This window comes from Ovis aries, chromosome 2 (genome assembly GCF_016772045.2).
Source record: "Ovis aries strain OAR_USU_Benz2616 breed Rambouillet chromosome 2, ARS-UI_Ramb_v3.0, whole genome shotgun sequence".
Taxonomy (NCBI): domain Eukaryota; kingdom Metazoa; phylum Chordata; class Mammalia; order Artiodactyla; family Bovidae; genus Ovis; species Ovis aries.
The window spans coordinates 37861824-37885771 of NC_056055.1; the positions used below are offsets into that span (position 1 = coordinate 37861824).

At 41.9% G+C, this 23948-nt stretch overlaps 1 protein-coding gene and 1 long non-coding RNA gene across 2 annotated transcripts; one reads left to right on the forward strand and one right to left on the reverse strand.

Moving 5' to 3' along the window:
- Nucleotides 1-102: 102 nt before the first annotated feature.
- Nucleotides 103-20399, forward strand: LOC121818609 (uncharacterized). The gene is made up of 3 exons (XR_006058603.2): nucleotides 103-1028; nucleotides 5977-12317; nucleotides 14444-20399. It is a non-coding gene; the product is annotated as an uncharacterized LOC121818609 (long non-coding RNA).
- CHMP5 (charged multivesicular body protein 5) lies at nucleotides 10342-23922 on the reverse strand. The gene is made up of 8 exons (XM_004004146.5): nucleotides 23800-23922; nucleotides 22898-23002; nucleotides 21440-21486; nucleotides 18992-19085; nucleotides 18786-18857; nucleotides 14086-14194; nucleotides 12173-12285; nucleotides 10342-11037 (listed from the first exon to the last, which is right to left on the reverse strand). Exons 1-8 carry the CDS (start codon nucleotides 23866-23868, stop codon nucleotides 10987-10989), a joined length of 660 nt encoding a protein of 219 aa, XP_004004195.2. The 5' UTR covers nucleotides 23869-23922; the 3' UTR covers nucleotides 10342-10986.
- Between the last annotated feature and the right edge of the window lie 26 nt (nucleotides 23923-23948).

Here is a 23948-nt window from a genome sequence, read left to right on the forward strand (position 1 = left end):
GACTTCCGGCGCCGCGAGAAAATTCGCTTCTGCGCGCGCGGTAGACGGCCACGGAGTTTGCGCGGCCTGAGTCAACTGTGCGGAGCGTCGGTGACGTCAAACAGACGCGCCCGGCGCCGGGCTGAAGCAGGGTACTAGTAGCTGTAGGTAGCCAACATCCCGGGAGGGTAAGCATGCTCGGTCTTGCACAATCAATAGTTGTTTTCCTTTTGAGAGTCACTGTTCTCTCCTGCTACCGTGTCCTTTAACCCTCCCACCCAACCAGCCTTGCCTGATTTTCTGGAGTCAGGTCAGACCGCACCTCCTTACTAGAGTGGATCAGATTTAGGATTAAAACAAAGACGAAGTAGTCAAAAGGCAGGGGAAAAGATGTCTGCAAAACAAACGATAAAAGGCTCTTACAAATCAGTTTAGAAACAAAAACCCATTTATTAGAAATGATAAAGGACTTGAAAGAGCAGATGATAATACTAAAGTAGATACAGAGGGACTCAATGTGAGAGGGGGTAAGTTTGGGGGCACCGATCATTTTTAAAGTACAAAATGTTTTGAGTGTGTGGAATTTTTTCATTTGTGTGTTTTGCTGTTGCTCTACTAAAGAGAACACAGTACTTAAGTGTGAAGCATCTGCATTTGTAAAGTAATTCACTGCTCTAGACTTCCCCAAGAACACAAAATAATAGTCATTCATTCACATACTTTTAGGCATTGCTTTAACTGCTGGAGGTTAATGTGAAAAAGACAGACAAGGTCCCTGCCTTCAGTGAAGTGCATTGACTAGTAGGGAAGGTTAAAACTAAGTAATGTGGTACTTACCTGGTGGTTCAGTGCCTAAGTATCCACCTGCCAACACAGGGGACATGGGTTTGATCCCTGGTCTAGGAAGATCCCACATGCTTCTGGGCTACTTAGCTGATGCATCACAACTACTGAACCAGAGTGCTGGCACCCACTGAAGCTGGTGTGCCCTACTCGCCTGTGCTCCGCAACTAGAGAAGCCACTGCAAAGAGAAGCCCAAGCAAATGAAGTAAGAGACCATCCCCACCCTCCCCCAAACAGAAAGCCCAGGTGTGGCAATGGAAGGTGCCGAAAGGAAAGATGCCCCTGTGGCCAAAAATAACAACAAAAATTATTTTAAAACTAAGTTTATTTACAAACTGGTGATTTGGGTTGTCAAAGAAATAAGCAGGGTAACAGTGACTGATTAGGATCTGCTCCGTAAAAGGTGGCCAGCCTTCTTTGAGTAGGATAGATGAGAATGATCAACTATGTGAAAATTCAGAGGGAATAGCAGAAGGAAGCAGGTGCGAAAGCTATGGAGGAAGGAAAGGGCTCGAAGTGTTGCTGCTAAGTCATGTCAGTCGTGTCCGACTCTGTGCGACCCCAGACGGCAGCCGACCAGGCCCCCCCCCCGTCTCTGGGATTCTCCAGGCAAGAACACTGGAGTGGGTTACCATTTCCTTCTCCAATGCATGAAAGTGAAAAGTGAAAGTGAAGCCTCTCAGGACTGAAGCCTACCAGGCTCCTCCGTCCCTGGGATTTTCCAGGCAATACTGGAGTGGGCTGCCATTGCCTTCTCCGTCGAAGTGTTAAAAGTTATTGAAATATTTGCTGGAGAGCAATGAGCAAGGAGAGTGGCACAATATGAAACTGGAGGTAGGTAATTAGATCACGTGATAATGGATTTTATTCCAAGAGCAACAGGAAGTTAAAAGGTTCTAAGCAAAGAAATGGTAGTTAACAAACTGAACACAGGTCTGCTCACGCAATGTAAAGCAAAGTCAGTCCACTGACACCAGGCTTTGGTGAAGTACAGTGCTTACTGCAGGGTGCCCAAGCAAGAGTGAGGGACAAGCCTTAGATCCACTCCAACGTGGTCTTTGAGTTAGTTTTTGTTTTTTAAAGGGAAAGATAAAAGAGGGTGGAATTAATCATCATCTTGTGACATTTCTTAATCATAGTTTCCAGAGTCAAAGACATTTCTGGTTTACAAGTGTCTGGCTTGGTGGTCCACGGCTTGGGAAGCTCAGCTTGTCCTGAGTTTGTATGTTAATGTTATATAATAGCAATTTTAGTTCATTAACAATGATATTGACAACAGCAATTTTAGTCCTCTGATTCTGGCTAATTAGTGTTCAGTTAGCACAGGACTGAGGTCAGAGGGGACACAAGAAACTAGAGTTTTGGATAGATTAATCATAAACTGGGTAAGGGAACTTGGTTTTAGGGGCACTCAGTTTCAGTATCTGAATTACCCTTAAAGATTTCTCATACTCTCAGGGGAAGAGTGAACAGTAGGGGAGCAAAACTAGAAGTGGGGAGAAAATTTACATTTTTCTATTATGCTAATATGGAAGATGATGGTGGCTTTGAACTAGAGCGACAGCAAATGTGATTGAGAGGAGAGAGCAGATCTAAGATATACTTGAGACAACCTTTATCCAGCTTCCAGATGTTTTCTAAACCAAAAGGCATGACGTGCTATCTCATTGTTTTGTTGATTTGAGTTTATCTGATTACTGAGTCCGAACATTTCTTAGTGACTTTTTGAGTGTCTCTTTTTAGGTTGCTTAGTCACATCCTTTGCCGTTTCTCTGTTGGGGTTGCTCGATTTTTCTTGCTGATGGTTTTCTGTACTTTGTAGTAATACAAGACTTGTATGTTTTGTCAGTTTTAGACATTTCAATTGTCTTCTCTTAATCCATTAATTTATTCCTTTACTGAACATAAATCCTTAATTTTGACAGCTCGTCAAACAAAAAACCTTACTGTCTCCTACAGAAATTACCAGTTGTATTAGTCTGAATCAAGTAGAAGAAAAGGAATCATACAGTAATTTGAACAGGGAAAGTTTTATTTAATTTTTTTTGAAGACTTTGTCAAGTGAAGATCATCCCAGAGCTGAGGTGTGGACTTTGTTAGAAGGGATGTGCCTGTGATGCCTAGATAGGGAAGCTACTGTGGTGCTGCATGGAAGTGGTTGGAAATCTACCTTAGATGGTGCTGGGGAAAGCCACTCATGGGGAGGTGTCTCACAAGAGGCACTCTCCTAGAAGCCACTTGAGGAGGGTGCCAGGAGAAGTTGCTGGCTTTTGGCCACTATACACTGAAGAAACCAGGTACAGGAACCAGACGCTGGGGAAGCTGCCCACAGCACCTTAGCCTGTCCAACCCAAACACTAGAACAGGAAGAGAAAGCCTTTCCTCCTGCAGTATCTCTCTATTGCCCTCTACTGACAAAGCTTAATACTTGCCAGCTGGTAAAGGATAAAGATTTAAAGTGCCCAAATCCATTTCACAGAGCAGGCAAAAAGGATAAATTTGGAACTGAAGGTCAGTAATTCATAACTGGCATACTAGAGAACCCACTCATTATTCCCCAAACTCGAAAACAAATGGAAGTAAGCAAGCATTTATCTTGCCTTTCCTATACAGACACTGCTTCACACAACATACAAAGTTAGGACAAGCAACGAAAGCAGTACTCAGATGGAAATTTATAGCTATAAATACTTACATTAAAAAAGAAATCCAAACAATGGGAAATTATTCTGCACCAAATAGAAATTGAGCAATCACGCCATGAAAAACACATAGAGGAAACTTAAATGCAAATAATAAGTGAAAGAAGGCAATGTGAAAAAGCACATACTGTAGTTTTCCACTACTACATATGACATTCTGGAAAAGACAAAATTATGGAGACAGTGAAAAAAAAAGCAGTGGTTTCCAGGGATTAGAGGGCAGGAAAGGATGAAGAGACAGAGCACAGAGAATGTTTAGAGAAGAGAAATAATTCTGCATGGTACTATAATAGTAGATATGTTATCAAAACCAACAGAGGGTACACACCAAAAGTAAACTCTAATGTAAACCATGGACTGAGGGTGATGAGGAGTCAATGTAGGTCCATGGGTGGACAAATGTACCAACCACTCTGGTGCAGGATGTCTATAGTGGGGAGGGGGGGGTGTTTGTGTGTGTGTGGGGGGGACAGGGGCATATACTGGAACTGTCTATACTCCCTGCTCAATTCTGTTGTGAACCTAAACTGCTCTGAAAAAATTTATTAATAAATTAGATCTCAAATCAGAAGCCTAATCTTCTACCTTAAGGATCTAGGAAAAGAAGAGCAAACTAAACCAAAACAAGTACAAGGAAAGAAATAATAAAAGAGCAGGAATTAATGAAATAAATACAAAAAACAATAGCAAAAAATCAACAAAGTTGACTCATTAACCAAAAACATAAAAATTGACCAACTTTTAGCTAGATTGACCAAGAAAAACAAAAAAAGAAAATTCAAATTACTAAAATTAGGAATGAAAGAAGGGACATTATTCCCCAGCTTATGAAAATAAAAGCAGCATAGGTAATACTATGAACAAGTGTAGGCTAGCTAATGGGCTTCCCTTGTGGCTCAGATGGTCAAGAATCCACCTGCAATGCAGGAGACCCAGGTTTGGTCCCTGGGTGGGGAAGAACCCCAGGAGAAGGGAATGGCAACCCACTCCAGTATTCTTGCCTGGGAAACCCCACTGACAGAAACACGATTGAGTGACTTACACACACAAACACAGGCACGCACACGCACACACACTAGCTAATCAGATCACCTAGATGAAGCAGAAAAATTCCTAGAAATACACAAACTATCAAAACAGACTCATAAAAAATCTAAAGATACCTATAGAACTCTCTTACACTGTTGGTGGGAATGCAAACTAGTACAGCCAGTGTGGAGATTCCTTAAAAAATTGCAAAGAGAACTGCCTTATGACCCAGCAATCCCACTGCTGGGCATACACACCAAGGAAACCAGAATTGAAAGAGACACATGTACCCCAATGTTCATCACAGCACTGTTTATAATAGCCAGGACATGGAAACAACCTAGATGTCCATCAGCAGATGAATGGATAAGAAAGCTGTGGTACATATACACAATGGAGTATTACTCAGCCATTAAAAAGAATACATTTGAATCAGTTCTAATGAGGTGGATGAAACTGGAGCCTATTATACAGAGTGAACTAAGCCACAACGAAAAATACCAATACAGTATACTAACACATATATATGGAATTTAGAAAGATGGTAATGATAACCCTGTATGCGAGACAGCAAAAGAGACACAGAGATTGAGTTGGTAATAATTTTAAAAATGTCCCACAAAAGCTATCCCTGGATGGCTTCACAGGTAAATTCTACTAAATGTTCAAAATATTGATACCAATCCTTCAAAAACTTCCAAAGAACAGAGGAGAACATAATACTTCCCAACTCATCCTTCGGATGAAAACTCTGCCTTAAGGCAATCATTTACTGGCTATCTCTTTGTTAACAAGTTCCCTGGTGGCTCAGACGGTAAAGCGTCTACTTACAATGCTAGGAGACCTGGGTTCAATCCCTGGGTTGGGAAGATCTCCTGGAGAAGGAAATGGCAACCCACTCCAGTACACTTGCCTGGAAAATCTGATGGACCAAGAAGCCTGGTAGGCTACAGTCCATGGGGTCTCAAAGAGTCGGACACGACTGAGCGACTTAGCTTTCTTTGTTGCAGAAATTTATGGCATCAGACTGCTGAAAACAGGTTCAGCCTAATCAGGCACCCTTGGGCAGTGGTTCACTGACTACACACGAGAACACCTGGGGAGCTTTTAAAACTTCAAGTGCCCACAATGTATCTAGATGTATTACATGAGAATCTATAAAACAAACATACAGACAAGCTCCCTAGGTTGGGTCCCCAGTCGCCACTGGTCCATGGCCTGTCAGGAACCAGGCCACACAGAAGGAGGTAAGCAGCAGGTTAAAACCAGAACTATTCCACCTCCCCCAAACCCCCTCCCCAGAAAAACTGTCTCCCATAAAACCAGTCCCTGGTGCCAGAAAGGTTGGGGACCACTGCTGTAGGTGATATGCTGCTGCTGCTATTTACTCACTGTCATGTCTGATTCTTTGCACCCCTACAGACTATAACCTGCCAGGCTCCTCTGTCCATGGAATTCTCCAGGCGAAAATACTGGAGCGGGTTGCCATTTCCTTCTCCAGGGGATCTTCCCAACCCAGGGACTGAACCCGAGTCTCCTGCTTGCCAAGCGGACCGTTTACCACTGAGCCACCGTGGAAGCCTGCCTTCGGTGATACTAGAATGTAGAAAAAGAAAACTAAGGGATACGGATAAAAAAGGTAGAAGAGCCAAACTTGTCTCTGTTGGATCTTCCAATCTCCTCCACCATTGTTAAACTCCCAGAGCTGCTAGATTACAATGTAAGGAGACCATCTGCCCTCAATTCTGCTTGTAATGGTTAACAGGTAAGATACTGACAGCGATGCTAATTGGTGGGAACTACAGCAGTGACCACCAGAGGGCCTCTGCTGCTGCTGCTGCTGCTGCCAAATCGCTTCAGGCGTGTCCGACTCTGTACGACCCCACAGACGGCAGCCCACCAGGCTCCCCCATCCCTGGGATTCTCACCACAGCATTTATCCTCTCCACTTAGATAAATTCACTGGGATTGACAAAGACCAGGGCCTCACTTTTGGTCTTTTCCAGTACTGCAAGAATTAGCAGAATGACAAAGGTGTTAAGGAACCTCTGAAACCGAGTCCAGTTACCCTACTGAGTTTATGATTAACCTCTCTATCCAAAACCTTGTTGCTGTATTGTTCCCTCTGACCTCAATCCCGTGCTAACTGAACACTATTCAACCAGAGTCAGATGACTAAAATTGATGTTGTCGAAAACATCATTAACATACAGACTCAGGTTGTTTTTCCAGGGCGAAATGAACTAATAGACCCCAACCGCCCCAACCCCCTAGGTCATGGACCACCAGACCAGAGACTCCTAAACCATAGGTATCCTGACTTTTGAAACTACAGTTAAGACCTGTCACAAGGGACTTCCCTGGTGGTCCAGTGCTTAAGATCATGCTTCCTAGATCCCACATGCTGTGCAGGACAGCCAAAAAAAGTCACAAAATGATGATTAACCCCAGCTCCTTTGTTCTTCTCCTTTAAAAAGGAACTCAAAGATCAAGCTGGAGTGGATCTGAGACTCGTCTCCCACTCCCTTGCTTGGCCCTGCAATAAACCCTGATTTTGCTGCCGATACCTGCTGTCAGTTTGACTTTCTGTGCCAAGGGCACATGAACCCATTGCTCACGTACAGCTCCAGGGAGGGGAAACTGAGCAGAGGCAGAGAATCATGACTGTATGGCAGATGCAGGGGAACTGGAAACAGTTATTAAGAGCCTAACAAGCAGATGCTACGGAGAAAATTTTCAGGACTCTTACTAGCAAGTGACAGGAACCCATGTCCAATCAGTTTAAATAGAAAAGGGGGTTTGTTGGCAGAATTCTCAGCTCACAGAGCTAAAGGAAGAGCTGCAGAGACTTGGAGCCATCTGAGAATCTCAAGAAGTCAGGGCTCAGTGGCATGAGGATTCTTTCATTCTGCCTCTTGGCTACTCTCTAGACTCAATATCTCAAACTTATCAGATATATATATATATATATATATGTAGGTAGGTAGATAGATATACATTTAAAAGGAAACATTTCCCCTAGTTTCCATTTATAAAATTTGGGATACGAACTTCAATAGGCACAGCCTGGTTACAAGCCCACTCCCATAGGAGAGAAATAAAAGTAGGGCTACTCTAATTGGTATTTTCACAATAATCACTCATTTGTAATCAGGGAAGCAGTTCTTTAAATCAGGGTTCCCCAACCTTTGGGATATAACGCCTGATGATCTGATGTGGAGCTGATAGTCTTCCATGAAACTGGTCTCTGGTGCCAAAAAGGTTGGAGACTGCTGCTCTATATGAAAGAGAATTCTCTTCTGAAGAGATTATGCAATAAACCATTACAGAGAGACGGGGGCCAACTCAGCTTTTTACATCTTGTTGGAGGTGTCAGGAACCATGACTTTAAGTAAGAGAATGATATGGTCAGAATCATATTTTAGAAAGATTAGTACAGCTATGTGTGATGAATGAACTCAAGGAAGTGAAGTCATGCAAGAGGAGAAAGCAGGTCATTTATCTGGGAAGACTACGTGAGGGGTGTCCAAGCCAAAGACAGCTGTGAGAGGAAAGGAGGTGTTGGATGAGAAACATTAAGGGGTTAAAAGCAGAGTTTAATAATTATAATCAAATATGTAGGATGAGGCAAAATGTAGGCATCAAGGACAACTCAAGAGCTTTCTGTTTTGAATGATGGAGAATAATGGTTCCATTAGCTGAGGCACACAAAACAGGAGAGTCAGGTCTGGGGGAGAGACAATGGGTGTCTTGGCCATTTGAATGTAAAGTGTCTGTGGGCTTCTAGAACATCCAAATAACTGTCAGGCGATAGCTGGATATAAATAGGATTCTGAAACTCCGGGGCAAGACCAGGGATACAAGTATAGATTTGTATAGCCTTCTAAGTCCACAGTTAAAGCCATGAGAATAATTGAGATTATTATTAAATATAAGTGAGCAAACAAAGAAGTATGGTGGATAAAGGCTAGACTCCTGAGGAACACTAACATTACAGGGCTGGAGAGATGAGGATTTCAGCCAGCAGTCTTAGAAGGAATAGTGGAATAGTCAGAACAGGAGAACCAGAGAGAGTACCATCACAAAAGCCAAGGGAATAGTGATTTTGATAGAATGATTGTTCACTGGTATCCAGTGTACTAAAGAAGTCTAGCTGGAGGACTAAATATCACTTATTAAAACTGGCAATATATGGGTCAGAGATTGAACAGTACCAAGATATGAAACACAGCAGGAATGCTGACTGTGAGCTCAAGGTAATGAGCTTAACTTGGATGTTAGGTTCTAGGTAGTGGTCGGACATTTAATTAGGAATACCCAGAATTGAAAATAATAAGTAAAGGGGTCTGGGTTAGTGAGTTATTTTGAGTCATTAGTTCATAGGTAATAGTTAAAATCATGGGCATGAGGTATCTCAGGGAAACTATGAAGACTGAGAAGTCCAAGACAGGAACGACAATGGAAGAAATATCTAAAGGGCTGAGTGAGAACTTGTCAGGAAGCCAAGGAAGGTTTCAAGAAGGTAACGATGAATAGTGTAATGTCTGTGCCACTGGAAGCTTTCTGCAAGTGTGAGGTTGGTGGGGGTGGGAAAGGGTTACATCCGTGTTCCATTCTCACCTATAACAAGACAGTAAAGTTGTGAGAAAGGAGCTGTGACTGTTCTTGGCATCCCTTGGGTTGGTATACTCTGCGGAGCTGGTGTTCAAGAAATCTTTATTGATTTTGCTGACACACGAAAGGCTGGTGCAAGTGACACTGTGAGGCCCCCAGCGAGGCTGGCAGAAGGGAGGATGGGTCATTTAAGATCCTGAAATCTGGCGAGAATTTGGACTTGCTGCAGCACTCCAGGCACCTCCCAAAACAGGAATGAGGCCCCCTGGGTTTTTTTTTTTTTTTTTTTTGGCTGCATAGGATCTTAGTTCTCTGACCAGGGACTATATCAAAGGCTGTGGTAGTGAAAGCTCTGAGTGCTAACCACTGGACTACCAGGGAACTCCCAACCCCTGTTTTTAATGTTAATAATTATTAATTTATTATTAATAGTTCCCTCATACTATTAATAATACCTTTGGCAGTTAACAAAGTACTCAAGACAATTAACTCAATTATTACTCACAAAAGCCTCATGAAGTAAGCATGATTTTACTAGTAAGGAAATAGAAGTTGAGAGGTGTGAGTAGGCTACTTAGAGTTATTAGATGCAGACCCCGGGCCCAAGCCTGGATTGCTCCTTACTCTTTCCTCTATACCAGGGGTCCTAAACCTCTGGGATCCAATGCTTGATGATCTGGAGTTGCTTTACTAATAATAAAAAATAAAGGGCACAATAAATGGTGATGCAGTGGTAAAGAATCCACCTGCCAAGGCAGGAGATGCTCGAGACTCGGGTTCAAATCCTGGTGTGGAAGAGCCCCTGGAGTAGGAGGAAATGGCAACCCATTCCAGTATTCTTTGCCTGGAAAATTCCATAGACAGAGGAGCCTGTTGGGCTACAGTTCATGGGGTTGCAAAGAGTCAGACACGACTGAGTACACATGCACAATAAATATAAAGCACTTGAGTCCTCCTGAGACCACCCCACCCCAGCACCCCAGCCCCCACGGGAAACTGTCTTCCACCAAACCCACCCCTGGTGTCAAAAAGGCTGCGGATCAACCACAGCACCACAATGCTGCCAGCTAAATTTGATTTCTGTAGTTTTTAAGAGGAATTGACATTAAAATTATATTAAACTTGGTTTCTGTAGTGGAGGTTTCAAGCTGAGGTAATATTATTAAAATAATATCCTTTTGAAAAATATTTATTGAGTATAAATAAATGTCCTATACATTAAATATCAAGAAATATTCATTATTGATTACCAGTCAGCTGTAATACTGAACAAACCACAGAATCAAAATATCCACCCATGGTACAGTAGTGATAATTCCATTCCAATACTGGACACAGTAATGATATACTCACAAGACAGAAAACTCACCTAAAAAGGCCATCACTATAACCAACCTATAACACCACAAGAGAAAACGGTTTTGAATCATAATACGGACAGTCCGACCATTCTCATCTTTGCCATCGATTTATCAGGTCAGTTTGAGATTGTGGAGATATGCTGTCACAGAACTTAAAAGATTTCCATTTCCTTGGTTTTATTTCAAAATTATTATTATTAAGGAATTAAGATGGACATATCCAATGATAATTTTAAGTTAGTCTTTCATAAGAGAAAAGGAATAAAAATTTAGTATCAAGAAAGCCTCCTCCAAGCAATGAGTCTCTTATAGGAAAAAAAAAAAAAGCAAAATAATTAACTTTTCCTCCAAGGAAAGGAAAGAAACCTAAATCTGTTATGGCAAACTTGGAAAGATAAATATTCCCCAGTCCCAGAATACGCATTTATTTTACACGATATACTTGAATGATGAAAGTCTACGAAGCAGGGATCTGTGGCAATCCAAATTCATCCACCAGGACTCCATCCTGTGAAAAGAAAGAATTGTTCAGTGTCACTACTTTCCAACTGACTTAAAAAAAAAACAAAACTGATTTCAAACATTTAGTGGTCAAAATTCATTTCCAAGTGGTTAATCAATGAAAACAAAAATCTCACTGAGAAGATGAGAACAACCTTTTTTTCAAGAGAGGTAAAGTAGCAAGTGATAAACCAGGAAAAGAAATGAAAGGGATCAAAAGGGATGACTGCAGAGTAAGGGAAGAGAGAGAGAGAAACTTTAGAGTAAACTTTGAAAGGGGAGAGGGGGCTGCGAGTATCCAGGAGTTAAGGAGTGTCGAGTAAAGGCTGTGGAGTGAGCACTTGCCTCCAGATTCCCACTTTCACTCTGGTCCCTAAAGTGAACCAATACCTTTTGTAGCCTCACCAATCCTCGAAGGAGTGGTGCCCTAGGACAGGAGTCACTGCCATATCATACTTTTACTACAGACTTCTAGGCAGTGACTGGGCATCCCTGGTAGCTCAGACAGAATCGGCCTGCAATGCAGGAGACCCAGGTTTGACCCCTGGGTCAGGAAGATCCTCTGGAGAAGGGAATGGCAACCCAACTCCAGTATTCTTGCCTGGAGAATCCCATGGACAGAGGAGTCTGGTGGGCCATAGTCCATGGGGTCGCAAAGAGTCAAACATGACTGAGCGACTAAGCATGCACCCACAGGCAGTGACTATCAATTCAGAAACCATAGCTCAGTAGCACATTTAAATCAGGAATCTGTGATCTTCTAAACATGGAAATAACATGCATGCTTCAGGAACCTGCTACCAGGGATTTAAAAAGATGAGCTATGGTAGTGTTAATAAAAATGATTTCAGGAACGCTGAGAAAAAACAACCTATGCACTGGCACCTTGAAGTGGTCAGAGTGGTGTGGATGGCATGGGCAGGAGAAAAAGATTAAGACAACTCCAGGCTCAAAGGAGGAACGGGGGGTAAAGTAGGGGAAGACTAACCACAGTCCAACATAGAAAACTGGGCTTTAAAGGGTTCCCAAAATAATGACAGAGTCTTTCCTTGTTCTTAATACCTTTTAGATTCCCAGGCTGATGATTAAGCATAAAGTCTTTACCATTTTGCATAGAAAATAAGAACAGAAAAAGCTTTCACCTTGTTCTTCGTGTCAGTGGGAACACCTTCTGGAATTGCGGGCGCAGCTGCTGCTTCATCCAAATAAGAACTGTCTTCATCAGCCAGAAGCTCATCACCCAGTGCATCCAACTCTAAGTTAAAACAGTCAACATTTCAAAAAAATGTAAGCAAAAAAATTGGAGGCTTGGGATGACTTCCCTGGTGGCCCAGTGGTTAAGAATTCATCTGCCAATGCAGAGGATGCGGGTTTGATCCCTGGTCTCAGAACTAAGAGTCCACACGCCACAGGGCAACTAAGCCAATGCGCCACAACCACTGAGCCCACGTGGCTGGCAACGAGAAGCCCCCACAATGAGAAGCCCATGCACCACAACCAGAGTAGCTCCTGTTCACTACAATGAGAAAGCCCGCACTCAGCAATAAAGAGCCTGTGCGCAGCAATGAAGACCCAGTGCAGCCAAAAATAAATTTAATTGAAAAAATAAATAATTTAAGAAAAAGAAAAAAAGAAAACTGGCAGTTAATGTTAAGAAAGTCAGCCAAATTATCTGAAATAAGATAAAAATTTAAAAACAGAAGGGATTATTAATTTCTATTTTCAAAATAAAAGATGGCTATTTCAAGGAAACTGGGGTGGTAAAAAAGTCCATGAAAAACAAAAATAAAACAACTATTTCCCACAGGTTTATAAGGCCCTAATATTCATGAGAAGACTGTATAGTTATTAGTAGGCCAATTCAAATGAGAAAATCCTGACAATAACAAATGTAAAAAATTCTTTTCCATTTACTGATGAACTTGAAAACAGCCAGTGAGAGAAGGCATGAGATTGGTGTAAAGGGAGTGACCATGCCATGAGATCAGGCTTTAAAACTAAGTCTATGGCAAAGTCAGAAGTGACCAGGGGAATAGCAACAGCAGGCAGAAACTCATCAGAGGAAACCCAAGATGAGAAATAAGGAAACAGAAATAAACAGGATCGGGGGAGAGAAGGGGCAGGGGAGGTCTAGTCAAAATAAGAACACGGAGATTGGTAGTAATGGGACAGGGCAATCATCCAACAGAAAACCCAGTTACTCGTGCTAGAAACTGACAAACATCTTTGACATCTCCCTCTATCTCCACATCCAATCAATCAATCAATCATTAGGTCCTGTCCATTCAACCTTCTAAAATGTCTTCAGTATGTCCACCTCTCCCTGTCTTTGCTGCCACCGCCTTAGTCTCAGGCACCATTATGTCTTAAATGGACTACAGCAACAGTTTCTAAACAACTCTCCATGAGGCCACTTCTTAACAACCCCTTCCATTTCATCTGGCTAACCTCTGCTAATCCTTCGGGTCCTAGGCCTACCCGTGACTCCAACTAGGTTGGATTCCTCTATGTTCCTATGGTACCCCATACTACTACTTTCCGTCAGTCTGTGCTCTTATGACTCATGCAGTTTCTTACTAGAAACTAGAGGAGAAGGTCCAAGAGTGCAGGGATGGTGTTTGTTTTCTTCAATGCTGAATCCCTAGCATCTAACACAGGGCCTGGCATATTAACTGGTGCACACTAAGTATCAGTATCTGCCAACTACTGTTTCTTGATCGGCTTTACTGTTTGGAGGAAGAGGACTCAAGCAGGAAAATGAAGAGAAAAAAATCAAAAGGGAAATGGCAAGGAATGACAGTCTTTGGTTACCAAGCACCAGGTCAGTGGAGGCCTTTGCCCGGATGTTTCTTCAGAGCTTGTCCCCCTCAGAGTTGGTGAGGTATGCCGGTCTGATGTGGCTGCCGCCCAAGCTCTGTACCCAGAGCCTGTACCACAGACAAACTTCCAGGGAACCCTCACAGAAACTTTCTCTAAAGCTTAGGGAAAAAAAATCCCTGACAGTTGTTCCTTTCAGATGCTAGGCTACATATACGTTGCTTTTCCTATAACTTACCTGCTTCGAGGTCATCTTCATCTAATTCTGGGGTGCCGTAACTACGACTCAGTGCTTCTTGGATTTCATTTGCATCTTCCATCATATCCTCTAGCTGGTCTTGTAGATCCTACAAAAATATAGATGACAAGATTTTTATTCAGTTCTTACCATTTTTCTCTAACTACCCCGTCTCTATTCTCTCCCCTGAATCTTAGAAACAAGCCATGGACCACATAATCTTCCCCTATTTTTGGTGGTAAAAATGTAAACTTGAAAAATAAAGAACAGAGTTACTAACCTTGCATTTGAATTTAAGATGCTTCGTGGAAAATCAAACTGCTATTGTAAAAAGAGATGCCCATCTCTCTCTTTACAGAAAGTTTGCTTGAAACAGGAAATCAAGCAACATCTACGTTATCAAAAATCTTCAAGTTAAAAGAAAAGAAGGTAACTGAGACAAGCAAATTATGCTTCTCGAGTCAGCCAAAAACTGACTGCAGTGTGGAGGGTAAAGAAGCAGTAGCAGAAACAACTGGATAGTGCAACAAGTTGTGCTGGGCCCACCCTGCGTGGCGAAACAGAAATGGGCCAGGATAGGCTTGATATCTGAGACAAGGATGGTGAAAAAAATGGACAGAGGGCATAAATCACCTGGGAATAATCTGTCTGTACTTAACTAGGAAACTACTAAAGGGCCGCTGCTAAGTCACTCGGTCGTGTCCGATTCTGTGCAACCCCATGGACTGCAGCCTTCCAGGCTCCTCCGTCCCTGGGATTCTCCAGGCAAGAACACTGGAGTGGGTTGCCATTTCCTTCTCCAATGCATGAAAGTGAAAAGTGAAAGTGAAGTCACTCAGTCGTGTCCGACCCTCAGCGACCCCATGGACTGCAGCCTTCCAGGCTCCTCCATCCATGGGATTTTCCAGGCAAGAATACTGGAGTGGGGTGCCATTGCCTTCTCCAACTAAAGGGCCACAAAGAATGTAAAACCCATTTGAGAAGTGGTCCAACGTAATAAAGGGCAATTAGTACAATGGTAAGAAGAGCAGACTGTGGTTAAACATAACCAAGCTAAAGTTTTATTCAATATTCAAAAGTTTTATTTAATATTCAATAAAAAGTAATGTCTCTTAGGCTTAATTTGCTCATCTATAAAATGAGGTTATTAATAGCCATTCTTCATAGGTAATGATTTATTGTAATAACATATGTCATAATATGTGTCAAACACTAAACACTTCATATTATATATTGTCTCTTATGTTTAGGATGTGCAGAACAATCTTTTTTTCATATGCTGAAAATTCCACACAGAGGGGAATGGACTCTTGCTGATAATGTAGAGGTTCTAAATCAACATTGCTTATTCTTCAGAATTTCCAGAGCAATGCGAAACATTTTTAAAACTCCTTCTTCACCCCCAAATTAGAGGTTTGTTTTTCCATATAAGGGATAGAAAATAAAATGGAGGAAAATACTTTTTTAAAAAGAAAATGCTTTCTGTTTCCAAGTACCAAACTACCACATTGCATATACTTTAACAGTCTGCTACACAGAGAAGCACAGGCTGAAACAATAACTAAGAGGGTGAAAATAACACAACTAATCAAGTTGAACTTATTTTAGACTTTTACATATCAAGATAAGTCACCCAAAATTTCAGATGATCTGAAATTTTTTTATATCTAATAGGATCTTATAATCCTATTAGAAAGAGTAGGATTTCTAGCAAGACTCCAGGATAGGCACAGGAAAAAAATCATCACAAAGAATTAGCAGGTTCAATTCTGCAAAAACAAAAGCAATACAAAACAAATACAAGCACTAGACTGGACCACAGAAATTGGGAAATAAAAAAGAAATAGGAGAACACACATGTAGAGGCAAAGTTTTAAAATGAGCACTGCTGCTGCTGCTGCTGCTGCTGCTAAGTCGCGTTAGTCATGTCCGACTCTGTGCGACCCCATGGACAGCAGCCCACCAGGCTCCTCCATCCCTGGGATTCTCCAGGCAAGAATACTGGAGTGGGTTGCCATTTCCTTCTCCAAAATGAGCACTAGAAAACAATAAAAATGCTTTTCAAGTGAAATATTTTAGGAAAACAAATGGGATTCAAACTATCCAGCCCAGTCAAAAACACACACCCATACACATCAAAGAAGTTAAGAAACGGGCTCTCCACCTATTATGCAAGCAAGTCTATTAGGGCAGGGGTCCCCAACCCTCAGGCTACAGACTAGTACTGGTTCATGGCCTGTTAGGAACTGGGCCTCACAGTAGGTGAGCTGTGAGTAAGCGACGTTTCATCTGTAGTTTTAGTTGTTCCCCATCACTCACTTTATTGCCTGAGCTCCACCTCCTGTCAGATCAGTGGCAGCAGCATTAGATTCCCATAGGAGCATGAACCCTACTGTGAACCGTGCATGCAAGGGATCTAGGTTGCACGCTCCTTATGACAATCTAATGCCTGATGATCTGAGGTAGAGCCAAGGTGGTGATGCTAGGGCTGGCGAGTGGCTTCAGATACAGAGTATCATTAGCAGAGAAGTTTGACTGCACAGAGACCATAATAAATCAATTGCTTGCAGACTCATATCAAAACCCCCAGATGGGACCATCTAGTTGCAGAAAACAAGCACAGGGCTCCCATGGATTCTGCATTATGGTGAGCTGTATAATTATTTCATCATAGATCACAATGTAATAATAATAGAAATAAAGTGCACAATAAATGTCATGTGCTTGTATCATCCTGAAACCACTGCCCACCACCCAGTCTGTGGAAAAACTGTCTTCCACAAAACCAGTCCCTGGTGCCAAAAAGGTTGGGGACTGCTGTAGTAGGGGACAGGAGAAGGAAAATCAGGTGGCGAGACAGCCAGACAACCACAAGTGAAAGACGAAGAAACACAGAGAAAACCAGAAATACCAAAATTTCTGTTTTGTTCATTAAACAGCACTAATTAAAACACAAGGAACCCTGAAAGTAGAAAATAAAATTCAGTTCATTGTGTTTGATTATCAAATAATATGATACAAATAAGGCAAGCATACTCAGAACATTTTTCTCAGTGAATCTCTATCACAAAGCCTGAATTCTTAGAAGCAAAAACTGGTGGAGGATTAGAGAGGGTCCCAGCAGTATAAGGAGGGGTGCTGGAAAACAGCAAGATGGGAAGAACACCTTCACTTACTGAAGACTGGAACTATCAGGGAACACAGTGCAGAATCAGTAAGATGCTGGAGACACACTAAGAACTCAACTAACAAACCCTGATTAAATGGGGCAGAACTGCTTTATGGCACTGAATAGCCTCTCCTTCATTTGTTCACCAATCATTAAATAAACTGAAGCCAGGTACTGTTTGGGGCACTTGGGAATACTGAACAAAGCTGAATCCCTGCCCTCTTAGAAAGAGACATTCTACTTAGTGTTTAGGGGGAAAAACCACTATCATATGTGCAGAGACGCCTTCTCTGACCATCACCACTCCCTCTGCTAATCCTGTCTGCCATCTGGGCTGCTCAACTGACAGAGTTAAGAGATGCCGAGCTCCTAGGGCTCACCACCCCAGCTAAAACATGATCTCAAAAAAGAAATGCTAATTTTAGGGACATCATTATTAAAAACCTGAAGAGATGGGGGGGGAGGTGATCAAGAGGCACAAACTACTATGTATAAAATAAATAAGCTATCAGGATATATTGCACAACACAGGGAACACAGTCAATATTTTATAACTATAAATGAAATATAACCTTAAAAAAGAAGATGACTAAGTTCTGGGGATCTAAAGTACAGTATGGTGGCTATATTTAATAATACTTGAAAGTTGCTAGGAGAGTAAACCTTAAATATTCTCATCACAAAAGTAATAGTAATTATGTGAGGTGATTTTACAGTGGTAACCATTTCACTATATATTTCAAATCACCCCACTGTACACATTCAACTTACACTATATTCTATAGCAAGTGTATCTCAATAAAACTTGGGGTGGGGGTGGGCAGGGAATCTAGAGAGAATTACTAGAAAAGGGAACCAATTCTATACCAGGAACCATGCTAAACACTTTATATATATTATCAATATATATATTGTCCCAAGTGTTACTTGGGGGCAATCCTGGGAGATGAGCAGCAACATCACTACTTTATAATTGAGGCAACAAGACTGAAAATCATTAAATGAGTTAGTAGTAAAAGGAAACTGGGCGTTTATTCACTGGGAGTTTATTATGTGCCAGTCATTGTGCATTCAGATACACCAGCTCATTTATTTCACCTTCATAATGACTAGAGAATCCTGTGGACAGAGGAGCCTGGTGGGCTGCTGTCCATAGGGTCGCATAGAGTCGGACACGACTGAAGGGACTTAGCATGCATGTGTACGTTGGAGAAGGGAATGGCAACCCACTCCAGTATTCTTGGCTGGAGAATCCCAGGGACGGAGGACCCTGGTGGGCTGCCGTCTATGGGGTCGCACAGAGTTGGACATGACTGAAGTGACTTAGCAGCAGCAACATAATAACTGCATGTGGTATTAGGATCCTTAGGTTAACAGTGAGGACCTCTGACGCTCTTTCCCAAAGTTACTCCATTAGTAAACGGGAGGCCCAAGATTCCGTCCCTCTCCTGGGCTCTCCCCATCACATACACTCATCTGGATGCTTTGAGAAACCAGTGTACATTCTTATAGAAATCAGCACACATCTCACCTCAATCTGGTCAATTTTCACTTGCTTGTATGCTTTCTTCATTTCCTTTACTCCCAATTTCATAGCATCAACCTAAAAAAAGGAAAGAGAACATACCATTTCTTAAGAAGCCATGATGGTTAAACTGTCTTTTAAAAACTATAGGAAAAAGAGCACAGGAGTACAAAAATAAAATGAAACCATGGGAAAAAGTGCTTTGGGAGTACCGTGGTCTTGGTGTCCTTCAATGACTGGATGGTGTAGTTGGCTTGCTCCATATTAAATGACTGTTGGGCGAGATTGTCCCGCTGTTGCTCGTACCTTTTCAGAGTCAAATGAAAACGGTAATGTGAAGCAGATAGAACTCCTCAGGAAGAAAGTATGTTTAATGCTAGATAAAACAATCTCCTTAAAGACAACAACAAACCTTAACAAACATACAGAAAAAATGAGAAAAACAACTTAATCCATCTTAAACAAATATTATTTGGCGTTCCTCCAATCTTCTTCCTTGGAATGTACTGTAACTATAACACTGTTTTCCACTTAGCATTATTACTGCTGTTTTCTACATTGCTAAGAAGTCTTAATATATGTTTTTATATTTTAGATTATTTTGAATGCTAAATTCTCAGAAGTAGAATTCTTAGGAGGAAGGAGCAAGACTATATTTAAGGTTCTTCATATATAAGGTGAAACTTTTTCCAGTAGACTGAACTGCTTGAGGACTGGTATTTTATTAATCTTGTATCCATAAATAGGTAATTTATCTAAAACTAATATATTGTTTGGCACTCCAACTATTTTTTTTAATGAAGTTTTACACCAACTGATAATACTGTCTCAAAGACTTACATCACAATAGTCTTTATACAGTCTTTGAAAACCATCTAACCATTCAACCAGAAGAAAAATGGTCAATGATGTAGGCAAATGGTGGTGGAATATTATCACACCATTAAAAAAATATGTTTCCAAAAACACAAAAATACTTGTGATTCAACATTAAGTAGAAAAGGATAACTGATATAATACATGCCATTTGTTTTCTTCTAAAAGATCATATGCACATATGCCATGTATGCACAAGCAGAGAAAGAAATTGTAAGACATTAGCATTTTAAAGGTGGTTATTTCTGGCAATAGGAATCTTGGTGAATTTTCTCTTCTATTCATGTTTATGCACTTGCCAAATTTCCACAATGAACATGTATTCTTTTATTTTTTTTTTAAAAAAAGCTACTTAAAAACTGCAATGCTGGACTTCCCTGGTGGCCCAGTGGATAAGAATCCACCTGCCAATGCAGGGGACTTGGGTTTAAACTCTGATCCAGGAAGATCCCACATGCTATGGAGCAGCTAAGCCCATGCATCACAAGTACTGAGCCACTCTCTAGAACCTGTGAGCTGAAACTACTGAGTCTTCATGCCTAGAGCCTGTGCTCCACAACAAGAGAAGCCACTGCAATGAGAAGCCCACGCGCTGCACAGAAAAGAAGCCCCCACTCTCCGCAACTAGAGAAAGCCCACACAAAGTAACAAAGACCTTTCTGGTGTTTGTCTTATTATTTATTTTTGGTGCAGCCAAAAATAAATAAATTTTATTTTTTTAATAAAAATTTTTAAATTAAAAAATTGCGATGCTACCAATTTAGGAGGTTAACAGTTTTACTACACACTCTCATTGCTCTAGGCATCATAATTTTCTAACTCTGTCTAATCTGAAAGGAGTAAGATGGTATCTGATGTTTTATACGAAGTCATTTTGTAAACAAGAATAGAGATACCAACAATCTTTCTGCTCTTTATCAGCTGATTCCACCTGACCTCTGCACTCCTGCAGAAGGTCTCATCAGCTGGAGAGCCCACAAGGTTAAGAACCAAAGATAATGCTGGATTTCTGCTCAAACACTGGGACATAGTCACCTAAAACAAATTAAGGACTGCTAAATCTTCTGAAGGGAGGGAACAAATATTTAAGTTTCCCAATTTTATAGGCAAACAAATGAAATTTTAAAAGGCACATTCTAATTACATAAATGGGAGAATCAAACTCTACAGATCTGGGAAGTCTATACAGAAGTCACTAGACATACATGGCTACTTAAATTGTTAAAATTAAATAAAACTGGACCTTGAGTTCCTTAGTCATACTAGCCACGTTTCAAGTGCTCAATAGGCACACGTGGCTAACAGCTATTGTACTGACGAGCACTGACAGAAAACATCTCCTATCACAGCAAAAAGTTCTATTTAAATGGACAGTGGTGCAACAGATGTTGCTGAACATGCAGGGGGAGAAATTCTAGTTAACTGTGTAAATGAAAACTGCAGTTAACTGAAGAATGCTTATAAAGTGCTGCATACGTGCTAAGTCGCTTCAGCTGTGTCCAACTTTTTGCGACCTTATGGACTATAGCCTGCCAGGCTCCTCTGTACCTGGGATCCTCCAGATAAGGATACCGCAGTGAGTTGCTGTGCCCTCCTCCAGGGGATCTTCCCAACCCAGGGATCGAACCCCCATCTCTTATGTCTACCTCTCTGGCAGGTGGGTCCTTTACTATCGTGCCACTTGGGAAGCCCTTAAAAAAACAGTATGAAAATCTAAAGGAATGGAAGACCATTTCCCTTTTGGTTAAACCTGTTAGAGGAAAGATTATACTTAGGTAACTTACATCCGCTTTTGCTTTAAAACCCGCAAGGCTTTCTGCTTGACCATATTCTAGAAAGAAAAATAGATTTTAATGAAAGGAAGTAGAAAATATACAAATGGTAAAAGAAACCTCCCGTATCCTCAAACTCACATACCTACTTCCTCTCATCTTCAAAGCAGTAGACATGGTGGCTCCCGGACGGTTTACCTCCCAAGCGGGCTCTAAGCTCCAGCCCATCTCAGTCTTTTCATCCCACATCTCAGTACATTTCCTTTTCTAGGGCATATTATTTCTACTCCAAGAGGGCCAGTTTTGTATATTCAGGTGCCTTAGAGAGATTCCAAATTTGGACAGTCTGCTCTCCACTCAAACTCACCACGCCCAATCTCTTCAACCTGCTATCACCTTGGAGATGACTAACAACGGCCCCACCAGTCTCTCAGTTCTCTAGGCTGAACACTGTTACACCAACCTTACCTTTCCTCTCTCTGTTGTCTCCTCATGCACTGTCATCGTGTTAGCTTTTCAGAACTCACTTTCAAATTGATTCCTCTCATGTCATTCTCATGACTACCACCACGGTTTAGGCTTTCATCTCCTCAAGTCTAGGTGGGCTGTCCTGCCTCTGGTCACTCTTCACTCCATGCCACCCAACTACGATGGCAGAGAAAATCCTCTGGTCACTTCGCTTTCTATACTGTTTCATAAATCACTTTGTCTCCTCCAATGAAGACAGAAAAGCAGGTATTATTACTTCACAGATGATAATAATATCTAACATTTACTGACTCCTTCTATGTACTAGACATAGTGCTATGAATTACCTTGACATAGGTCGCATGAATTACCTTGTTTAATCTCACCCTATAAAGTAGATATTATCATTTCACAGATTGGAAAACTGAGGTTCAGTGATGCTAAGTAACTTGCTCTCACTTAAATGCCTAATAAGTTACAGAGATGGGGTGGGAGAAAAAAAGCAGCTCAAATCCATGCACATACATACACCACTCTATGTTTCTTCCTAACAGAAGAGGAAAGTAAGGAATTAAGTGACTTTATAAAGGTCACAGCTAGTAGGTAGTGATGGTATTAACAGAACACTAGTACTTTTTCCCAACATTCTATTCCTTAACCAGTCTATTATATTTACCTAACCTGACCAGCCAAGAAACTCATTAGTCTGAGCAGGCCCAGCCTGTCCTGTCCAGATTGCCGCCTTCTCAGTAGAGTATGCTAATTCCCAGATACATGTTTCTGGATGTGTGATCAACATCTCTCCACCAGGTCAAGGCCCAGTTTTCCTCTCATATCCTGCTGCAAACTCTCCTCCCTGAAGGACACAACATCACATATGTTTTCGCTTTACCAGACTGTGAGCATCTCTTCTATATTTCTCACCAGCCCTTACCACAGGCCCTACTTCCACAGGTACTCAAATCAAGGTGTCACAACTTCTGCAGGAGCTGTCTACCTTACCTTTGCAGGTCCCTCCCTCATCTTCTTGATCTGATCCTTATACTTCACTAGTTCAGCATCCAGCCGAGAAATCTTCTTGTCAATGGATTCTGCTCTGCTGTCCACCTTCAGCGGAAAAACATTATAGGCAGTGGAAGTTATTGCAATACAAAAGTGGTAGGAGAGGAATGAATAGAGGAAGAAAGGAAAAACAAAGAGCATATGGTGAAGGTTGAAAACAGCAATTCCTAACTGTGGGGAGGCGGGATTCTCCGAAATCCTGGGGGGTGGGGTTTAAACTGTATTCCACCCCCCTAGATTCTCATATTCCAGGGGCATCTTCAAGTGTTTGAGCAGAAAAAGAATTTGAGAATCACTCGACTGAGTCGAAATTTCCCAAGAATTGGTGACTAGGCCAGCAGAGGGCTCAATAAGAAAGTGTATGAAACGAGTTACTGCCCAATGGACCTCGGCTAGGGCTGTAGAGCTAACGCCATTCACTTGGATAGAAGGTGGTGGCCTAATGATAGGGGCTAGAGTTCTGAATTTTGTGTAACAGATCCAGGATTGGGTTACAGATATACTGAGCTAGGATATCAAGCCGAGATTCCTGACGTCGGAGAAGGATGAGGGACGGAAGAGGAGGGAGGAGTAGGGCTGGATGAGGTGGTAAGGGTGTCTAGGCCGAGTGGACGCGGCACTGAGCACCAGAGGGGGTGGGGCGCAAGTAGGGTTAAACAATGATGGGTTAGGGGTCCCTGGTTTGTGGCGTCAGAAATGACTTGGGTAACAGGAACGAAAGTGGGATGGAGAGAGCTAAGCTGTAATGGGCCCGGGAGCCAGGAGTCGACGCCGAAGTCGGGGGTGGACGGGTTAAGGGGTGTCAGGGTTCCTGAGCCTAGTTAGCAAGTCTAAGTGCCCACCGTGCCAATGCAGTCAGTCAAGCTGGGCGGCGGAGCCTTGGGTTTCGCTTTCCCGAAGAATCGGTTCATCTTGGGCGGCCGCTAAGAAAACCTAAACACTGGAGCAAAACCAGAAACGGAAGCAGAGTCACCTCCCTCTCCGACTTGAC

What these genes read in the sequence shown, in the direction of transcription:
- CHMP5 (XM_004004146.5), bottom strand. Translation starts at nt 23,868, where the DNA reads ATGAACCGATTCTTCGGGAAAGCGAAACCCAAGGCTCCGCCGCCCAGC. An exon ending in TGAGGGAGGGACCTGCAAAG is followed by an intron (nt 21,487 to 22,897) that starts GTAAGGTAGACA and finishes TTTTCTTTCTAG; the next exon opens with AATATGGTCAAGCAGAAAGC. An exon ending in TGAAGATGACCTCGAAGCAG is followed by an intron (nt 12,286 to 14,085) that starts GTAAGTTATAGG and finishes GTTTTAACTTAG; the next exon opens with AGTTGGATGCACTGGGTGAT.